Source organism: Amphiprion ocellaris, chromosome 13 (genome assembly GCF_022539595.1).
Source record: "Amphiprion ocellaris isolate individual 3 ecotype Okinawa chromosome 13, ASM2253959v1, whole genome shotgun sequence".
Classification (NCBI taxonomy): domain Eukaryota; kingdom Metazoa; phylum Chordata; class Actinopteri; family Pomacentridae; genus Amphiprion; species Amphiprion ocellaris.
Genome location: NC_072778.1, coordinates 31,770,798 through 31,790,214, shown reverse-complemented (window position 1 = coordinate 31,790,214; position 19,417 = coordinate 31,770,798). Strand labels below are relative to the sequence as shown.

Here is a 19,417-nt window from a genome sequence, read left to right as displayed (position 1 = left end):
CCTGAACTCAAATTGAGGGAAAAAGTGGAGCTGATTTAAGGGTTTTGCTGTATTTTCCATTTCCTGATGCTTATTACTGATGACAGTTTCATCCTGTTTAACAGAAACTGCTCACTCCTCACAGGGGCCATGCAAATTTAATGTTTTATTGAGAAATAAATAGAAAAAAATCACATTTTGAAGCTCAGTCCCATATTTTCACATAGTTGCTTGGATGTAAATGATGTTTCTGTTCGTAGGAATGCTTCATCTGAGGGATTAGTGGTTCAGAATAAACTGTTGTCTGACAGGAGGCTAATCATTGTCTAAGTCCTCTCCTCCAGTTATGCAGGACAGGCGCCTGTTGAAAGCCATGCTCTCTGGTATCTCCGGCTTGCTCAACCGCCTCCAGAACTCATCGGTTGTGAAATAGTACATGAGTGGGTCCAGGCTGCAGTTGAGGCTGGCCAGGCAGAGCGTGACGGGGTGACACCGCAGGATCAGGTCCCTGAGGCCACAGTCGCTCAGAGCGTTGGCTTTAACCAGAAAGTCCAGAGGCATCGTGATGTGGTAAGGCACAAAGCACACTAAGAAGACAACAGCACAGCTTAGCACCATCCTTAACGCCCTCCGCTTCTCCCCTCGGTCCGAAATAGCCCCCACTGCCGGCTCCCGGAGGCTCCCAGCGGTCATGAATGTGCAGGCCAACACTAAGCTGAGGGGGATGATGAAGCCGAACAGCTCCGCTATGATCAGCAGCGCCCAGGCTGCAGGAGCGCTGACAGTCCTCAGAGGCAGCTCAGAGAAACACACCGGCTCAGGTGCAGCGACGCCTGAGGCCGAGAGGTTTGAGTTTACTTCAGAGATGGGGTTCCTCAGCAGGGGGAAGGGCAAGCAGCAGAGGCAGACCAGCAGCCAGCCGAGGACACATATCAGCAGGTCTCCCTTTCGCCTCGATGAGTTGTACATCAGCGGACGCATGATGAGCTCACAGCGGCGCACGCTGACGCACACCAGGAAGTAGATGGAGGCGTACATGTTGACGTACTTGAGATAGAAGCAGATCATGCAGAGGGAATGACCGAAGGGCCAGGTGTTGTTCAGGTAGTAGTAGATCCGCAGAGGCAGGGAGAGAACCTGAGGACAGTCAGAACAATTAACATTTTTCTCAATCAGTTCAATGCTTAACAAACATTAAGTCAACAATTCCAATAATTCATTGTTAAAGGGATTATTTCTCTTTCCCGATTTAAATCATGTCGAACATACCGGCCTTATTTCAGCATCACAGCGAGCTGAGGCCTCATTTCTGCTTCAGCTCATGGCATTTTTACACTTCCATTTTAATATGCATTGTTTTGTTTGATATTATTGGATGTTTCTCTTTGCGATTTGAACTGTTTCTAAAAAGCTTGTCAGCATGTGACATTTAACTTTGACTTCCCGCTTACACATTATCAATATCAGTAAATATAAACAGTTAATGAACTATTTTCATACACTTTATTGTGGTTATCAGTGGTGGAAACTACTTTTGACCAACCCTTTGATGCACAACATGGGTCAAAAGTGACCCAAATCCAATCTCCTGACTCACACTGTGCATCAAAGGGTTATGTGCAATTTTGAGCTACATGCACTTTACTTGAGCATTTCCATTTTTTGGTGTATTTTTTTTAATTTTTTTTTTTTGCTACTTTATACTTTGCACTTTTTACTCCACTGCTTTTATTTTACAGCTTTAGTTACTTTACAGATTTTGATTAATAATCCAAAATATAATATAGCAATAAATTATTATGAAATATTATAGATGAATATAAAATAATTAATTATTCTTCAAGTACAAATTCACAAGCTACCGAGGAGATAAACTATGTTAACCAGTTAAACCACCTTTACCATCTTTAACAGTAAAGTGATGAACACATGCATGCATCAATAATTATAATCAAATACTACACATTATTGTGAAATATGCCGCCTTACATAACAAGAACTTTTTCTCTCACTACTTCAGATGTATGTAAATGTCAATACTTTTGTACTTTTGCTTCAGTAGAAATTGTAATGCAGGGTTTTTACTTGTGCAGTGGATTTCTACTTTGCGTTATTAGAACTTTTACTTAAGTGCAACAGATAAGTATATCTTCCACCTTTGTTTTATACACTGCCTGGCCAAAAAAAAAGTCACCACCTGGATTTAACTAAGCAGATAGAGCAGATAGAGATAGATAGATAAGAGCCATCTATTCGAATGACCAGGTCTTTCCATCAGTGGAGTTTTTCTTTCCTGATGTTCATGGACATGTTCCAAGATGACGATACCAGGATTCATGGGCTCACATTGTGAATGAGTGGATCAGGGAACATGAGATGGATTGTCCTCCACAGAGTCCAGACCTCAGCCCCACTGAGAATCTTTGGGATGTTCTGGAGAAGACTTTGTGCAGCAGTCTGACTCTCCCATCATCAATATAAGATCTTGGTAGAAAATTAATGCAACTCTGAACAGAAATAAATGCTGTGACATTGCAGAAGCTGATGGAGACAATGCCACAGCGAATGAGTGTCATACTCAAAGCTAAAGGGGATCCGATAAAATAGAGAGTGTGACTTTTTCTTTAGCCAGGCAGTATATATTATTATTTTATTTTTTCAAGTATTTTTGATTGATAGCTACTTGAGCTTGACTTTGTCTGTAAACTGAGCAGACTTCAGCTACTGATGAAGGTCTGAGCTTGGGCTCTAAGTTAAGAATTTAACTGCATTATCATCATATAACTACATCATACTGTTTTAAGCAAGATTGGCCTACTCATAAATGCTTATTAGTGGGGTTACCAATTAAATGACTCAAAAACATAGGTAGATCATCGTAGTAATACTAATAAAACACTAGAATATGAAGTGCAAACGGCACATAAAGTTTTTTTTTTTTTACCTGCAGCAGGTCGGCCATGGCCAAGTTCATCATGTACACCACGGCCTTCTTGGTTTCTCTGACGTAGACCCTGAACACCCAGAGTGCCAACACATTACCCAGCAGGCCCGGTGCCAAGATAACACTGTACACCACAGCATACACATGGTGCTGGTATGTCCTCAGATTGTCACTGCTTTCACAGCTTTGGTTAACAAAGGTCATTGTACTGTGAGCCGAGGGACGTTAATGTCGTTGAAGTTGTATCAGGGGAGCCGAGTGTAGTCGGATAGCGTAGGGTTGGTTTGAACTTCCATACTGTCCTTTATGTTGAAGAGGAGTTTATGCCATGATCTGCGCTTCTCCTTCTCTGCAGCATGCCAGACGAGAAGAACGATGTCCTTTGATGTTGTTGAAGTTGTCAGTGTGTCAAGCTGCTACTAGTCCCTGAAGCATAATCTGGTAGTAGAGAGAAAATAGGGTTAAAGTTGAAGAGAAACAGACTGAAAATTGTCTGCGCTGTCACCTCACATGAAGAAGTCCTGTCTCTGTCCTCCCTCAGTCTACAAATATGTAGGTCAGATGAAGTAGAAACTCTTAATTGCTCTTGTAACAGAGATGTCGTTGTGTGTAGCTGCAGTAAACTGGCCACCTATTTCCCAGTGCATGGTGACATAAATGACTGCAGGGTTATTTTTGAGTCTGTAAATCAAGCCGTATCGGCTGCACGTTTTGCATGTTGCACAGATAACCACTAGGTTTTAAAAAAAGCCTTTCTCCATCAGACACATATGACATTGTACAGCACAGTCACACACACAAGCACAGTGACACCTTTCAGCCTCGGCCTGTTGTACACTATATGTAACCATGTATAATGTGACAAATCAAGTTTGTGACCACAGCTGTTTGCGGTGGCCTTAACCGTAAATAGGTATACCCACAGAGAAGTTGATGCTACACTCTCCCACGTAGTGTTCACTGCTGAACATCTCCAGCTGCAGGGTTTAGCGGACAATAACGCCTGTGTGAAATGCCTCAGCATCAGTGAAACCAGCGCGGTTAGCAGGAAAATGGTTAACTAGTCAGACAAACCTGCCGTCTCTGCTGAGAACTGCTTCAGGTCGGTTTGCAAAATAAATAGCACCTTCATGTTTTATGACACACCACCTGCACAAAACGAAAGTTATTCAGAAGATGTTTGAAGATTTGAGGGTGACCTTAAAGCCTGATGAAGTTCAGATACTGATTTTAACTTCAGAGGGAAACGCACAGTAATATCTGGAGCAGAACTTCCAGCTTGTAGGTGTGATACGCCCACCACTCATAACATGAGTTGGTGGTTCAACGTGTGTTTTTGTTCACTTGTTGCCACGACTCATATGAACCGTTGAGCTATAAATATTCACCTCATTTTTGACACGCTTTTGGCTCTTGTCTTGCTTGGACTAAACAGATTCTAGTTGTTCTTTCACATATACAGTGATTTCACAGATAGGATACTGAACTGATAATACCATTACTTTTACTGAGTTGCTGTTTTTTTCAATAACCCAAACTTGTTTGAACCAGAGACTGATTCTGAAGTAGAGTAATTATACAAACCACTTGCAAGTTGACAGGACTGATTCTTTAGGTTTGTTAGAAATGGAACTAGAAGTCTAAATCTGTGTTTTTGTGGCTGTTAAAGCTACTCTGCAGTTTCAAGGTGGAAATATTTAAATATGATGTTTTTCCTCTTGATACATTCTCCAGCATGAAATAAAAACACTAAATGGACATGTTAAAAAGGTAAAAAGAACTCGATCAACATTATGACAAGGATCCTAAGAAGGAGTTATGAACCAAAAAACAAGGCTGTGAAACACTGCCTTTTAACTATGTGTTGCTAAGTTTAGGAATCTTCATCCAAAGTGTAGTGGACTTTAAACTTCATGGTACTTCTGGGAACTTTAGTAAAAAGCAAGGTGGAAATACTGAATATGCCATGCTATTGCCTGAAGAGTTAGTAAGAGAGTCAGTGTGTCATCGAAAGCTGCAGTCAGCAGATGTCTGGAAAAGGCAAACAAAAAAACACCATAATCTGAAATATGCACCCTCTTGCTGCAGCTCTTCCCATTCTGTTTTAAGCTCCTCCAAACAGACAAAAATACATCTTTCTAGCTGTAAATTCCTTTATATATTGTCTTATATTTAATTTTATTACTACTATTTTTATTTTCCTCCCTGTTCCTCTTTTTACAGTTTCTTTATTTTTTTAATTATTCCATATTCCTAGGGTGACACCAACAGCCGAAACCAAATTCCTTGTAGGTTGTGTACATACTTGGCCATTAAAACTGATTCTGATTCTGATGAAAACGCTCAAAGACAGTTGAACTTAAAGTCAACATTCATTTGTTGGTTAACCCTGTATTCTAGCCCTCCCTCTAACCCACTGCACCACCACATCCTACTCTCACCATGGAGGACTGCTACTGATACACCATCTGACCTACTCTGGGTAAAAAACAAACAAAAAAAAAAAAACACTTCTGATTGGCTATAATCTCTGACTAGATTTTCTAATCTTTGGCCAGAGATTTTCAGCCAATAGCAACTTCTCTTAGCCTCAGCCAGAATGTGCAGAAGTCAAGGTTAGTTTGACATTTTCTGCCCAATGGTACCAATTAAAAAACTCCCTATCCTAGTTTTAACTCTCACAAGCCACAAAGACAACAGTTTAACGGTAGATTTTACCTTCTGAATATGTATTCCAAACATGTATTTATATTTTTTGGTGGTTGTTTTTACCACACTCAAAGTGCTACTTTAGTAAGTCATTATTGCTGCTCTGTCCTCATGGGCCGGATCCACACCAGACTGCCTCTTACTGTGCACTTCACATACTTCACACATCACTGTATATAGTTACTCTTAGGCACATATAGGGACATGACAGTTAGGGCCCTGAGAGCAGGTGGGGGCAGGAACGATGGGCTCTGTGGTGGGGCGGATGGCAGGGCTCTACGGCCTTGTCTCTTCCCCATCACCCTCTTGCTTGCCTCCCCTGCTCTCTAATTTGTTTTTAATGCACCACACACACTCACACCTTGGGGGTAGGTCTGGGACGGCTCGGGGAACTTGGGCCAGGGTAGGCTGCAGAGTAGCCATCCTCTGTGGTCCTCTGGCCCGCCCCCTGGACGCCTCGCCTAGCCTCCCCACTTTTAATGCACCACATGACACTCAGGGTTACACTATCACGGTGCAGGGATAATGTCTCCAGTCTGGGATCGGGAGACATATTAACAGGGAGTAATGGGGGGATCTCACTAATATGGCCTCGCTGGTGGGACCCGGCCCCCTTATGGCTATGGGGTGGCGGGGGTGGACCATCATCCATGTTGCTGTGGCTGGGGGGTCCCCGGAACCTGGGGGCTGTGGTCGGGGGGGGGGTTCTCCTGCGTGCCCGACGGGTCCAGGCTGGTGCGATGGCTCTTGGTGGGCTGCGGGGGCTGGATTGGCCGTCTTGGTGGGCGCTGTGGCTGTACTGCGGGCTGGTGGCATGTGGTGGCTCTGTCCTGGTGGGTTGTCAGGGCGCATTGCAGGGAGTGGGGGCCCTGGGTGTACTACGCTCACCTGGGGCCTGGTGCGGGGGGTATGCGGGGTGCCTCCCTGTTGGCGTCGCCGGGCCCCACCACACTGTCCATTTTTACTCTCTGGACTCACATCGGGTCCCGGCTCCGATTTCCTCTGACCGGCTCCCGGTGGCGGCCTGCCTTGTGATGGGCTGGTTGCCGCCCCTTCGGTGGGCCGCTCGGCCCCTGTGTCTGGCTTCCTGGCTGTGTGGGGCCGTTGGCCCCCTCGGGGGAGGGAGAGGGGGTGGGGTTGGGCGGGTCGGGTGGTGGGGTGGGGGGTTTGGTGGGGGCTGGGGTGGGCGGGGTTGGGGTTTGGGTGGCGGGTGGGTCCTCGTGCCCCGGGCCGCCTGGGTCGGTCTGGGCGTGCTGGGGGTGTCGGTAGCTGCTCCCTCTTGTTCTCCGGGTTCGCGTCGTTCACGGTGGCCCCGGAGGCTCTCTGGGGGTGCCGCCCTGTGGCTCCTACGGCCCGGGGGGAGGGGTGCCCTGTTGGCTTGGCCCTGCCTTGCCGTGATTGCTGTTCTGGGCTTCCGGGTCCTTCACACTTGCATGTTTGATCAGGTCTCGCCAGCTACTGCCGAGTCCCATTTCAGCAAATGATGGGTCCCGCCAGAATGTGCTGAGAATCTCTCCAGAGTCTCTACCCTAAACTCATTCTCTCTTGCACTAGTATCCTCTTCTGGCCTATTCTATTCTATTCTACACTATCAAGACATCCACAATTATGGTGCTCAGTACCGTTTGTTTAATTATTTATTTATTGTATCTCTTTTTCTTTTCTGCTGGTTTGGATTTCTTTTCTTTTTTCAAAATTTTTTTTTATTTTTTAATTTTTTTTTAAATTGATTGACAGTTAGTAGTTGGGAATAACACACCACCTTACTATCTTTAATTGCAATAGCACCGCCTGTTAATTTCTATCCCTGTTCATCCTGTTCGTCCTGTTCATCCTGCCCAGTCTTTGTTTCCCCCACACATCACTGAGGTGTAGCACTGCCCTCCCTGGCTTATAATAGGGAATTCTAATAAAGAATGTCTGCTTAGCTTTCAGGGAGGGCTGGTGATGGTCACACACATGCACTAAATATTAAAATATTTGGCTGCAAGACTAAAATATGCATCGATCTCATACAATGTTGACTCCCCTCTTGTGGAGTTAAACAATGAGAACAAATGCAGACAAAAAAAAAAGAGAAAAAAAAAAAAGTAAGTCATTATTATTTGTATCTTACATCCCCCTTTGCTTTATCTTCTTTACAAACTTCTCAGCAGATTACAGATGTACTGAAACTTGATTATAATTACGTGACTTAAGTACTGGCCACAAAAACCATAAACATTGTCATTCTGTAGATTTTCACTGATTAATACTGATAGTTGGTTACACTTTACTAGCATTTTACCGCTGTAGCTGGGGATCTACCTACTTTAGCTAAAGAGTTAAGTTTGTGGTTCACTTCCTTCAGTTTGAGTCGGCTTAAGAAGATCAACGGAGTGGAAGGAAGAAATAAACTAATCTCTGCTACATATACTCATATTATTCAGCATCGTATGGCAGAAACTCTAAATAGGCATGTAGACATGTCAAGAGGATTTGCTGACGTTTAAGCCAAGAATCAGAAAGGAGAATAAAGGTGATTTTGAATGTGATGTGATTGTTGGTGCCAGACAGACCGGTTGGAGTGTTTCAGAAACAGCAGATATATTGGGGTTTTCACGCTTTTTTTAAAAAAATTCTTTACCTCGGTAAGCTCAGTTGAGAACAATTTCTCATTTACATTGATGACCTGGCAAGAGGCCCCAGCAGGAAGGAAGATAACAAATAAACAAGTACATATGCAAAAAAATTACACACAAGTGTTTAAACAGAGATTAAAAACACCCTAAATTAAATTAATTAATTCAATGAAAACATTCAGCATGTGCAGTGGTCAACAAGGGTCTGCTGCAGCTTCTGTTTAAAAATGTAAGGTGATGGCAGTGATGGCAGTTTCAGAGATTTTTGGAGGGAATTCCAATCGATCGCTGCAGCAAATCGAAAGGAATTCCGGCCAAAAACAGGGCGAACCTTGGGGACAGAAAGTGTTATGAAATCACTGGACCTCATTTCTATGGTTTACAGACAACAAGGGCCATTAGTGCTATTAGTGCTAAGAACTGGAAAGTGAGGATACATTGGGAACTGGCTCAACAAAACTGGACAATGGGCAATTTGAAGAACGTTGCCTGGTCTAATGAGTCTTGATTCCTGCTGTTTCATTCAGATGAGAGGGTCAGAATCTGATGTAAATGGCATTAAAGCATTGATCCACCTACCTTCTGTCAACACTTAAGGTTTGTGCCGGTGGTTGAGCCTTGAATGGCTGTTTAAATGGAGCCAACTCAGAAGTTGGCTCGAGCACACCAGCTCTCCTACAACTGTGCTCAGACACTGTAAAGCAAGTCAATAATGCAGGATGGCAAGTTGTAATATTGGAGTACTCTGGCCACACATGCTCGAACATGAAACTGATTCTGTGGAAGAGTAATGATACAGAACGCTCCACCCTGCTAGTTGACAGCAATGTCTCTTTAGGTTTGTTATGGATGGAAAACCGGAAGTTTGAATTTGTGTTTTTGAGACTGTCATCAACACACTGCAGTTTCAAGGTGGAAATGCTCAGATATGGTGCTGACTGCTTGTTTTGTGCTTGATTTGTCTTCCTGCATGTAACAAAAACACCATATGAACATGTTGACAAGGTGAAAATAACGTAATTCCCTTCAATACCTCGAAAAAGGCCCTGAGAAGGTTGTGAACCACTGTCTTTTAGCAATGTATTGGTTTTTACAAGTTTATCTATGTTAATCCAAAATGCAGTGCAGTATAAACTACAATATGTCTGCGTAAATTTATCTAGGCCATATCCTGGGTGCTTCAGTAAAGAGCAAGGTGAAACATCTTCAAGAACCTAGAAGAGAAGCTCAGTTGTTGTTTAACGAAGATGTCAGGAACATAAACTGTGATGCTTGCCTCAAACATGCAGTAGAATAAATGTATAAAGTAGCATAAAATGGAAGTACAGCACTAAATACTTGCGCTGAAGTGCAGTTTCCCATTAACGACATCAACAAGCAGTGGAATTTTTGGAAGTGAAGTGGGGATTTTGTTAAGTTTGGACTCCTCCACAGCTCCCTGACAGCCTTTAATCCTTCTCAGTTCCCAGTAGACTCCCAGAGTCCCCAGACTGGCTTTTAGCTCCAGTGACTGCTGACCTGTGTGATACTGTTTTAATGAAGCTCCTCTCTTATTACTGTTACTTTTGCACGTACCATGTGCTACTGTCTATACAATGCTTAAATGATAACAATACAGTCATCTGTTTGACACGGTCAGTTTAGCTCTCGTTTCCTCTTTGTGGTTGGCAGCAGTGGCTTAACATGTAAAATCAACACAAATCCGTCTGAAGTCCAACAAAAGCATTTTTCTATGTATCTGGAGATAGTTGATATCTGCACATATGACAGAAACTGAAGAGTTCCGGCTGGAGTTTGGTGTAAAAAGAGTTAGGGGTGAATTAAAATTCTCTAGCTCTGATATTCGCTGCACCCCTACCTCAGATCTTGCCAATGGAAACATATCACTCTGTCTGCTGTGATTCATCTTTCCGTGGGTTGTAGGAACGTTACAGCTTTCCCACTCAGACACGACATCTGGCCTCATGCATCAGCACCCAAAAAATTTAGCAGCGAGCACCTGGGTTCCCTCAAAACATGCCGCCATCTCCACAAAACACACTCCCATGGACACACTGACACTGACCCAACAGACACACATACAGCCTCAACATTACAGGCATTCCTCACAGTGGAGACACACGAGATCCCCCATGAGGCATGACTCCACACTGAAAGCATCCAGCTGGTACACAAAAGCACACTGTTTTTCTGATGTAGCATTGAAGGTCATTCTCTCACCTCAGTCTTCACACCATTGTAGCATCAAGAAGCAGAAGGGTGAAGCATCAGCAGGCACATTCAATCCCCTCCCTTCTCCCCCTCTAACAGAGTTCACTTTTTCGGACCCTCACACTTTTTCTCTGACTTTATCTCTTTCTTTGTATTATTTATCCATCTGTCTGTTGCCTCTCTTGTGCCGTTTCCTGTTTGTCACTCGATTTGGTCTACATATCTGTTGCCTCTCTGCCTCTGTCTGCCTGCTGTAGTGGGGATTTCAGCACACGCGGGGCTTCCTGTGAGAGTAGGGGTGTGGTTTACAAGAATTTTTGACACCATGACTTCTGCTATTGTGCTCACAGCCACTATCTGTTTGATTGTGGACAAAGTCAACCCACAGTTTGTGTCCTATCGACTGCAGATCAACTTGTGATATAGGTAGATGTCAGAAATGAGGATCAATATTACAACTAGAAACCAAGCAGGTTTTGGGTTCAGATTCATCACAGCAAAAATAATCTCTGAAACTACATGAAATTTTGATGCCAGAATGTGTCGACGGACCGATAAGAACTGGGCACATTTTGTTAAATGACTCAGACTAGGAAAACAAAATGAAGTTTTTAAATTAAATGTTGTTTTTAAAATGTTTTTTTAAAAGATATTTAGAAAAGATTCCTTGTTTTGTTAACTTCCAAATAATAACTAGTATATATAGTAAAATTGCGATAAATAAATTTATCGCAAACATGACATGTTGAAAAAACAGAGTGGAAAAAAATGTCACCATCAAAAATCTATATTTTTACAAATGAAAGTTAAATCTTTTGCAACTTTTGACAAAAATTACACATTTTCTTTCTGCATTTAAATCATTTATAAGAAATACATTTTATGAAATCATTATTTTAGAAATTTTTGCCACTTTTTGAAAGAAAAATATTCTATATTGTATAATATATATTACAATTATACAATTATAATATATTATGGACTGAAGAATAGTAAGTAACTTTTTATTGACTATTTTTCCTGTTTTGTTATATTGCAAATGATAACCAGTAAAATTTAACTGTATTTTAAATTACTTTCAATTACTTAAACCGTTAACAAAAGTGGTCAAAACTGTATTTAAAAAGAATATCCACAACAAATGTTGCAAATGGTAGTTTGTTCTGTCACAATTTTGACCGTAAACTTACCCGATTTTTTTTGTACTTTAAAAAAATATATTTTACATATATTTGCCATTGTTTGAAAGGAAAAAATATTTATATTATGGATTGAAATATAGTAAATAATTATAACAAAAAATAAAATGTTATTTACAAGATTTTCCCTGTTTTTTTTATTTACAAATAATATCTAGTAAAATCACAGAAAAACATAAATTAATTTACATGTTGGTTGCAAATAACCGGCCAAAGCCATACATAATGTGACCATAAAATTATATTATTTCACTGGCTTTAAAAATATCATTATTTACAGATACTTGCTGTTATTTTCACAGTTTTTTGAGCTTTGAAATATTGCAGTTTTCCACTGTTTTAATGTATTTTTTCTGGCACCCTTGCGGACAGATTTTTCTTACAGTTTTTCTTCTTTATGTTTTTTCAGTGTGGTAACTTTCCTAAGGTGAGCTGTGTTTGCCTGGTTGGAGAGGGCTGTAGAGTCAGAGCTGGCTCAGGCTTGTGACGGCAGATGTGATATTTGGTTGGTTGGGGAGGTGGTGGGGGCTGAATTTCAGTTTGAAAGCCAACCTCAGATCCTGGCAGTTACTGGTTTTCAGAGCTGCTGCCAACTGTCTTCACCGCTTTGCATTGTTAGAGGAAGTAGTGCAAAAATGAGCTGGCACCTGTTTTCATTATTGCTGCCTGCCACAGAGAGGAAACCTCATCATGAAACAACTTGACAAACACAACAGAGACAAACACAGAGCTTTTATTTACAGTAAATTACACACAGCTTTAATGGGCGTAAGTTATTTAAAGTTGCTGCATTTCACTGAGAAATGTGTACAGATAAACACAACTTCCAACATTAGGCAGCTATTATGATAAAGCAGGAAATGCAGGCATATATCATTTTAGAATTTGTTTATTCTAAAGCAGGATCTTCACATTAAACTCAGAGCTTTTGGGGGTGGTTTCAGACAGCTGTGAAATGATCTTGTCCAGCTTGTCAGTCTGTTTTAAAGTTCCCAGAGGGAGGAAAATAGATTAATGCTCCTCCCTGTCCGAGCAGCTACTCTCCATGCTCATTAGTCTGTGTGGCAGAGAGCACTGTTTTGGGGAGTTTACTGGGGAGGAGAGGAGCGAGGAGGAGAAGGAGGATGTTCGTCTGCTCAGATGCATCCTGAATTCGGCCGTCAGGAAGTAATAAAGAAGAGGATTGAGGCAGCAGCTCATGCTCGCCAGGCACAGGGACACCGGGTGTAACTGCCGGACGGCCAGCCTGGTGGCGCAGTGCGACACGATGTCCTGCTCCACCATCATGTAGAGCAGGAAGTTGAGGTGGTACGGGGCGAAGCAGAGCAGAAAGAGACTGGAGCAGCTCAGCACCATCCGCAGGGCTCGCCGCTTCTCGCTGTTTGTCTGCTTTTCGTGGTATTTATTCGACTGGCAGGTGGAGTTGACTGACTGGAGGCGGGTGCGTGCCGAGGGGTTGAGGGAGTTCTGCTGATCCTGGGTCTGCTTCTGGTTGAGGGATCGGGCGATGCGGATGGAGCTGTACAAGATACAGGCCAAAGGGATCAGGAAACCAAACAGCTCGCCAAATGTAATGATGGCGATCGCCTGTGGGAGCGGCAGATGGCGTGTAGGCAGGTCTTTGAAACAGGTCGATTTGCTAGAAGTCAGACTGTCGCCTGTCTTCAATTTGCTGGGAATTGTGCTCAAAGGTTGCACAAAGAACTTGGTGAAAACTACGGGTACTTGGGTGGGAGTGGCATCCGGAGAATCAGACATGTTGCTGGCTGAGACAAGGCTGCTGCTGCTGCTGCGCATCAGAATAAAAGGCGAGCAGGCCAGACCAACCACCACCCACACCACAATACTGATGAGCAGGTCATAACGCCGCCTCCACCGCCGAGCAGCGAACGGATCGAGCAGGAAGACACACCTCTGCAGGCTGATGCACACCTGAAAAAACAGCAAAATCTCATTTGAATTCCCTTATTTCCTCTAGTGAGTAGCTCACTCCAGGTTGCATTCCACTAAACTTACCAGGAACACTATGGCGGCGTACATGTTGAGGTATTTGAGGTAGAAGCAGAACAAGCAGAGGCCCGGTCCAAAGGGCCAGCTGTGGGTGAAGTAATAATAGATTCTGAGGGGCAGCGACAGGATGTGGACCAAGTCTGCGAGAGCCAGGTTTATCATGAAGATCACTGTCTTCGTTCTCTTGCTGTTTAAGAACACACAGATAAGTCAACCACAGTCAAGATGTGTTTTGTGATATGTGTGACTCTGCAGTTTTGTACCTTATGTGTCTGCAGAGGACCCAGAGAGCTGTGGTGTTGAGCAGCAGGCCAGGGATGAAGAGCAGCAGGTAGAAGTAGGTGTACATCTTATCCATGGTTTCCTTCCAGCTGGTTAAGTTGTGGTTGCATCCTGTGGAGGAGGAGTTGGGCAGCAGCTGCTCCAGTGATCCAGATGTGTTCAGAGGATTCATCATTTCTCTAACACAGACAGCGAAGGCATTACTGAACCGAACCACAGGCCCAAAACCATCTGAAAGAGAAAAGACAGAATTTATTGTCGTGGAACTGCTGAAGTTGTAGGTGTGCATACTTTCTAAAGCAGACTTTACAAAGAGCTCATAGGTTGCAAGTAGTGTCCTGTTAAAGCTCGATAACATTTTATAGACATAAATGGGGATGCACTGACTGGTGGCTTTTGATTGTATCTTCCTCTGTGAATAAAAATAGCCTGGTAGTCGAAGTTTAGTTATATGATTATAAAACTGGTAAGGACTTCTTGTTTTGTTGGCTTGAGAGATGAAACTGAAAGTTCATTTTTAAAACTGGGATCTGAAGTTGGCAAATCATTTACAAAACAGCCAAGGGAGAACTTTCAGTCTCATCTTTGGCAGGTGTTTATCCATCTACGGTTTGACACTTGCTTTGTCTTTTTAGCTCCAGCGAAAGGAATCACAATCAGAAATACTTTATTGATCCTTGAGGGGATAATGCTTAAAAATAACGGCTCGGCGGAATGAAAGAAATACAGGCCAAACTCTCTCCACTGAAATGTTGGCGAGGGAACCGCGTAAATAGGTTGCGAACAAGAAAAAGTCGAGCGATGTGTTAAATAAAATGATAAAAGTAAGAAACGGTAGAAAAAAAGGGGGCATGCACGGTGACAAATGTGCACTAATCTTGATTGAAAACTAAAATGCATCGATTACCTTATTCCTACATGCAGAATGCTTTGTTTTCGGTCTCTTTATCTAAGTCTACAGTTAGGAATGCATTTACAATTGTATCCAAAATATACAAAAATACTGCAAAAATGATGCAAAGTAAACAATCAGAATTTTGCGCTCCCTTGCTATTGAGTGTAAAAGTTCATGTTAATAACTCATTAAGCGGATGTTGCACAAGTTGTAGAGTTACTTCATCACTGCACCCTGCTCAGACTGAATTATAGACAGGTGGCAAATTTAAGGAAAAATCCATATGAAGTGTCTTAGTAAGATATAACCACCTCAGTTCTCCTTCCTATTGATTTTCCAATTCTCTGGATCTCTACCGTAGAGATAAAACACCATTTTTCCCAAAAAATATTCCCACATTTGGTGTTTTAATGTTTGAAATGATGAGTTCTATCAAACATGTCATAATGTCCCATAAGTGTTTAGCTGGGTTGAGAGCTGGAGAAACATGACTCACATCATTTTCATACGTGTTCAAATTCGACTTCGTATTGAGTACCAGTGACTCATCCTAAGTGGACCCAAACCAGACCAGGAAAAAGCTCCAAAGCAGAACAGAGCCACTGGATCCTCTCTCTGTACGGGTAAAGGGTTCAGCTTTTTCCTGTAATTTGTCACCCATCTGTAGTTGTATGAAGATTTCTGATGCTCTGGAGGACACTTCTCTGAGCTCATCATGAACATCATAGGAAAAGCAACATTCGGTCATTAGAGTTCAACTTGCAGTGGAGCCTAAAAGTCAGGATACCTCTGACTTTGTTGTGTTTAAATTCTCTTGTGAATGTCTTAAATTTATAAGGATTCATGGACGAATGGATTTTGACACAGACGCAGCCTTTTTCTGCTCCAACAGTCCACTGAAGTGGTTCTCATGATGAATTATCAAGTTATATTATAAAAAGAAATCCTAAAAACCTCATGCTGGTGCAAGATAAACATCATGCAAAATATTTTTTTCACAACTTAGCAACCCAAAGGAAGTTTGTTCTAATTAACTTGCAGCAAAATCATCATAAATATATCAGCTGCAACTTACTACCTCATTATTAAGTTCTTATTTGTGTCTTATTAGATGCTTCATGGGGCCTTAGGTGCTATATTAAGTGTCAAAGTCACATTGTCACAAAAAGCAACCGGAAATACGCTGCACACTAAAAGCCTGCATGCATATTTTAATTAATCTTGTATGACTCATCCAGTTAAACCAGAGCTTTACATTGTTTTAAGGTCTGAAAACATCTTTGTGCATGTGTAAGGTGCCACACGAAGCAGGGAGTTTAAAAATAATGATGGAAATCATAGTAAACCAGGCACTGCAAAAGATTGCAGCAGGAAATGTGATCAAAAAAACTATTTACTCTGCTTATCACTGAAGCATCAACTTTCCTTCTACCATCAAGACGCGTTCACACCCTTCCGATCCCAGCCCCACAAGAGGAAGAGAAAACAGTGGCTTTTTTTCCTGCTTTACTGTGTTTTTGACCTGTTTTGACTCTTGGCCACAGTCAGCCGACACACAAACACATTACCTGGACAGTTCAGACTTAACAAATCTACCCTAAAACTTCAATTTAGTAAAGTTATATACAGGGTTAAGATAAGATTTTAACTTCCATGTGCCACTCTGAAACACATGTCAACAGTTCCTTAAACTTCTATATTTTAAAATCAGATCACTGACAATATTTCTAAACAGTCCAATCACGTTGATCCAGTGATATGATTTATCTGACATGACAACAGAAACAAATAATCCAAAACTTTACCTTAACTTAAACCTTGTGTTTGAAGCAAAATCGTGTGTATAGATTCTTCACTGAACACTTTGTGGAAAATTCAAATGCAAACGGCAACCAGCATCAGCAAAATTTGACACGACTTTCACCGCAAGGCACAGCTGCGTGACAGCCTCGCAGATGTTATATCTACAAATAAAAGCACATCATTACCTTTTGTTTCTGTATCTTCTCTCTAAATCATCAGCCTGGACGCAGGTGAGAGGTCAGAGCCAGGAGTGAACACATTCTCCAGCAGCTTCACCCTCCTGCAGACGTGCTGTCCTTCTCGAGCTGTGCAGCAACAAACAGCTCGCGCTTCTGCGGCTAAAAAAAAATCAACACAACAACCTGTAAGTGCGTACATGTGAAGTCAGCATTAACCCCACCAGTGATGTCTCGCTGCATGAGGTGGCGCCGTTTCGTGTGGGCTGTTCTCAGACCCGAATGTCTCTCGGTTTCTTAGGTAGGGTGATGAGGGGAAGAGGAAGCTCAGCCCTCTTACATGTGAGTGTTTTTCTACCGTTTATTACGTCACAAAGTTCCTTAGCAACGGAACCAAATCTTAGGACAGACAGCGTTGGGCACAGATGTGGTAAAGAAACAAAATAACAGAAGTCAGAGAGGTTAATTTCAGAATACAGACCAGAATGGAGGCAGATGTCAGTTCTTCTTACCTCTAATATGTTGATGGTTTCTAATGCAGGTGATCTGGTCACAGCAGACTCTGAGGAAATGCACTTTCTCTGCACACATTGATGCTGCTGAGTGTAAATGCAGCCTCAGTTTGAGTTCTGGAGTTGTTACAGAAATACAGGCACTCGTCCGCTTCCTGTATCAGATGCTGTACTTCCTTCTTTTAATCTGCTGTGTATCAAAACTTTACTTATACATGGTGTAGGTGCATTTACTCCTCTGAAACTTTAAAAAAAAAATAGGCAGAATTGAGTTTGTTTTTTTTTCTTCTGGACAAGTTTGGACACACCTCCTTCAATGGTTTTTGTTTAATTATTTTATACATTGCAGATTAATACTCAAGACATCAAAACTAAAAAAAAGAGCACATATGGAATTATGTTGTAGACAAAGTGTTACTCTTCAGCATTAATATACAATGTATAAAATAAGACAAATAAATAAAAAGCATCGAATGGGAAGATGTGTCCAATGTGACTGGTAGTGTACCACTGGTGGTGAGGAGTGGCTACCCACCATGTGGCACATTTAGCCATGTGGTTATGGTTTTAGCTGCACAAGAATGGAGACAATAAAGTTTCTCACATACCTCACATACTAAAACCATCCAACCTGTTACTTTCACACCATGAGATAACCATCAAGTCCCAAAGTTCACAGGCACATGTGTGGCTAGTTTTAGTCTCACAATCTTCCTCTGCTGCGCTGTTTCACCTCAACACGTGCAGGTCAATGCAGAGCCAAAACAAGCATCCATTAGCAAACATGGAGAACATACTGGGCTTGTATAACTTCCGGTGGCACTGCTCTGCTCTGCTGGCGACCCGGACTCCTGCTGTTCTTAGGCAAGTCCAGAGGATCGTGACTGAGCCTTCACATATCCTTTACTCAGAATACGAGCTCCTACAGACGATATAGAGTCCCCAACTGCAAACTCAACCGTTTTAAGAATTCATTTGTTCCAACCTCCATCAAATTCCTGAACAATGCTGCTTAGGCCAAAGATTGTGCAATCATTTCTTTTAGTTTTTTTACTATGGCGTATGTATGTGTTATGTGTAATGTTTGAGATATGTGTCATACTGTTTTGTAGTTGTTGAGATGGCATTGATGGCACAGCTTTTGAGTCCAAGATAAATTTCCCCAAGTGGGACAATAAAGTATACTGAATTGAAATTGAATTGAATTTCACATGTCACAGTAAAGGTCTGTCTGGCTTCTTCAATATATATCTTTGTTCCAGCTTATGGCCACTAGATGTCAGAACAGGCCCTGCTTACTGAGCTACAGTGGGTTTTTTTTTTTTTTTGTACATCTAAAAGGACAGAACGCTCCTCTATATAATCCTCTGTTGCAAAACTGAAGCAACATTCTTGACATGAAGCACTCAAGGGGTAAAGGTGAACTTTTGCATGCTTGTGCACTCCCACTCTTCTTATTTCCTGCCCTTCTTCTATCCACTCCAGCTTGGCTGCCTCCTCTCTGCTACCCTTGACCCCAAATCCCAGTCTGACGACTCGCTGTCTCTGTTGCTGAATGCACATCACTCACAAACCAGAGAGGTCTGGTAGGATTACTAGATCTGTTCTCTCTCTCTTCTTCATTCTCTGCAGCAGGTATGGAGGCATATTAGATTTCCAGCTAAGGCCATGAACCTCTAACTCTGCATTGCTTTATGAAAGACTGAGTAAACAACACTTTGGTTAATGCACCAGGCAGAAATCAGCTCCCTTCTTAATGAACAGAAACATTTAGATGAGCCTGTTGCACAGCTCAGTTTATGGAGCAAAAAATAGTTGGTGCTTGAGGCTTGGTTAGTCCTCACAGGTCTGTTTGGTGAAGTTAAAGAGGACAGTAGGAAACTGGGCTTCCTTCTGCTATGCTGTTGCCTGAATTACTTGTCATTCCACTGAATATAAATGGAACCTTGCAAGCCTACCTCACAACTAGCTTAAAAGTTTCTGTCTATCATAGAGCAGTTAAATGAAAAAGGATGGTGCAACACAGTTAATATGCTACAATAAGTTCTACAGTTTCTGCATGCCTAACCCATAATG

At 42.2% G+C, this 19,417-nt stretch overlaps 1 protein-coding gene across 1 annotated transcript; it reads right to left on the bottom strand.

Annotated features, from left to right (window-relative positions):
• Window positions 1-127: 127 nt before the first annotated feature.
• Window positions 128-19,299, bottom strand: LOC111569873 (uncharacterized). The gene is made up of 6 exons (XM_035949060.2): window positions 16,839-19,299; window positions 13,937-14,186; window positions 13,680-13,860; window positions 12,678-13,595; window positions 2,924-3,148; window positions 128-1,116 (listed from the first exon to the last, which is right to left on the bottom strand). Exons 2-6 carry the CDS (start codon window positions 14,128-14,130, stop codon window positions 295-297), a joined length of 2,340 nt encoding a protein of 779 aa, XP_035804953.2. The 5' UTR covers window positions 14,131-14,186; window positions 16,839-19,299; the 3' UTR covers window positions 128-294.
• Between the last annotated feature and the right edge of the window lie 118 nt (window positions 19,300-19,417).

Bases quoted from the DNA above. Each gene is read 5' to 3' on its own strand.
- LOC111569873 (XM_035949060.2), bottom strand. From the start codon at position 14,130: ATGATGAATCCTCTGAACACATCTGGATCACTGGAGCAGCTGCTGCCC. The intron at 13,861-13,936 runs GTACAAAACTGC...GTTCTTAAACAG, and splicing joins GTCCTCTGCAGACACATAAG to CAAGAGAACGAAGACAGTGA. The intron at 1,117-2,923 runs GTAAAAAAAAAA...GACTGTCCTCAG, and splicing joins CCATGGCCGACCTGCTGCAG to GTTCTCTCCCTGCCTCTGCG.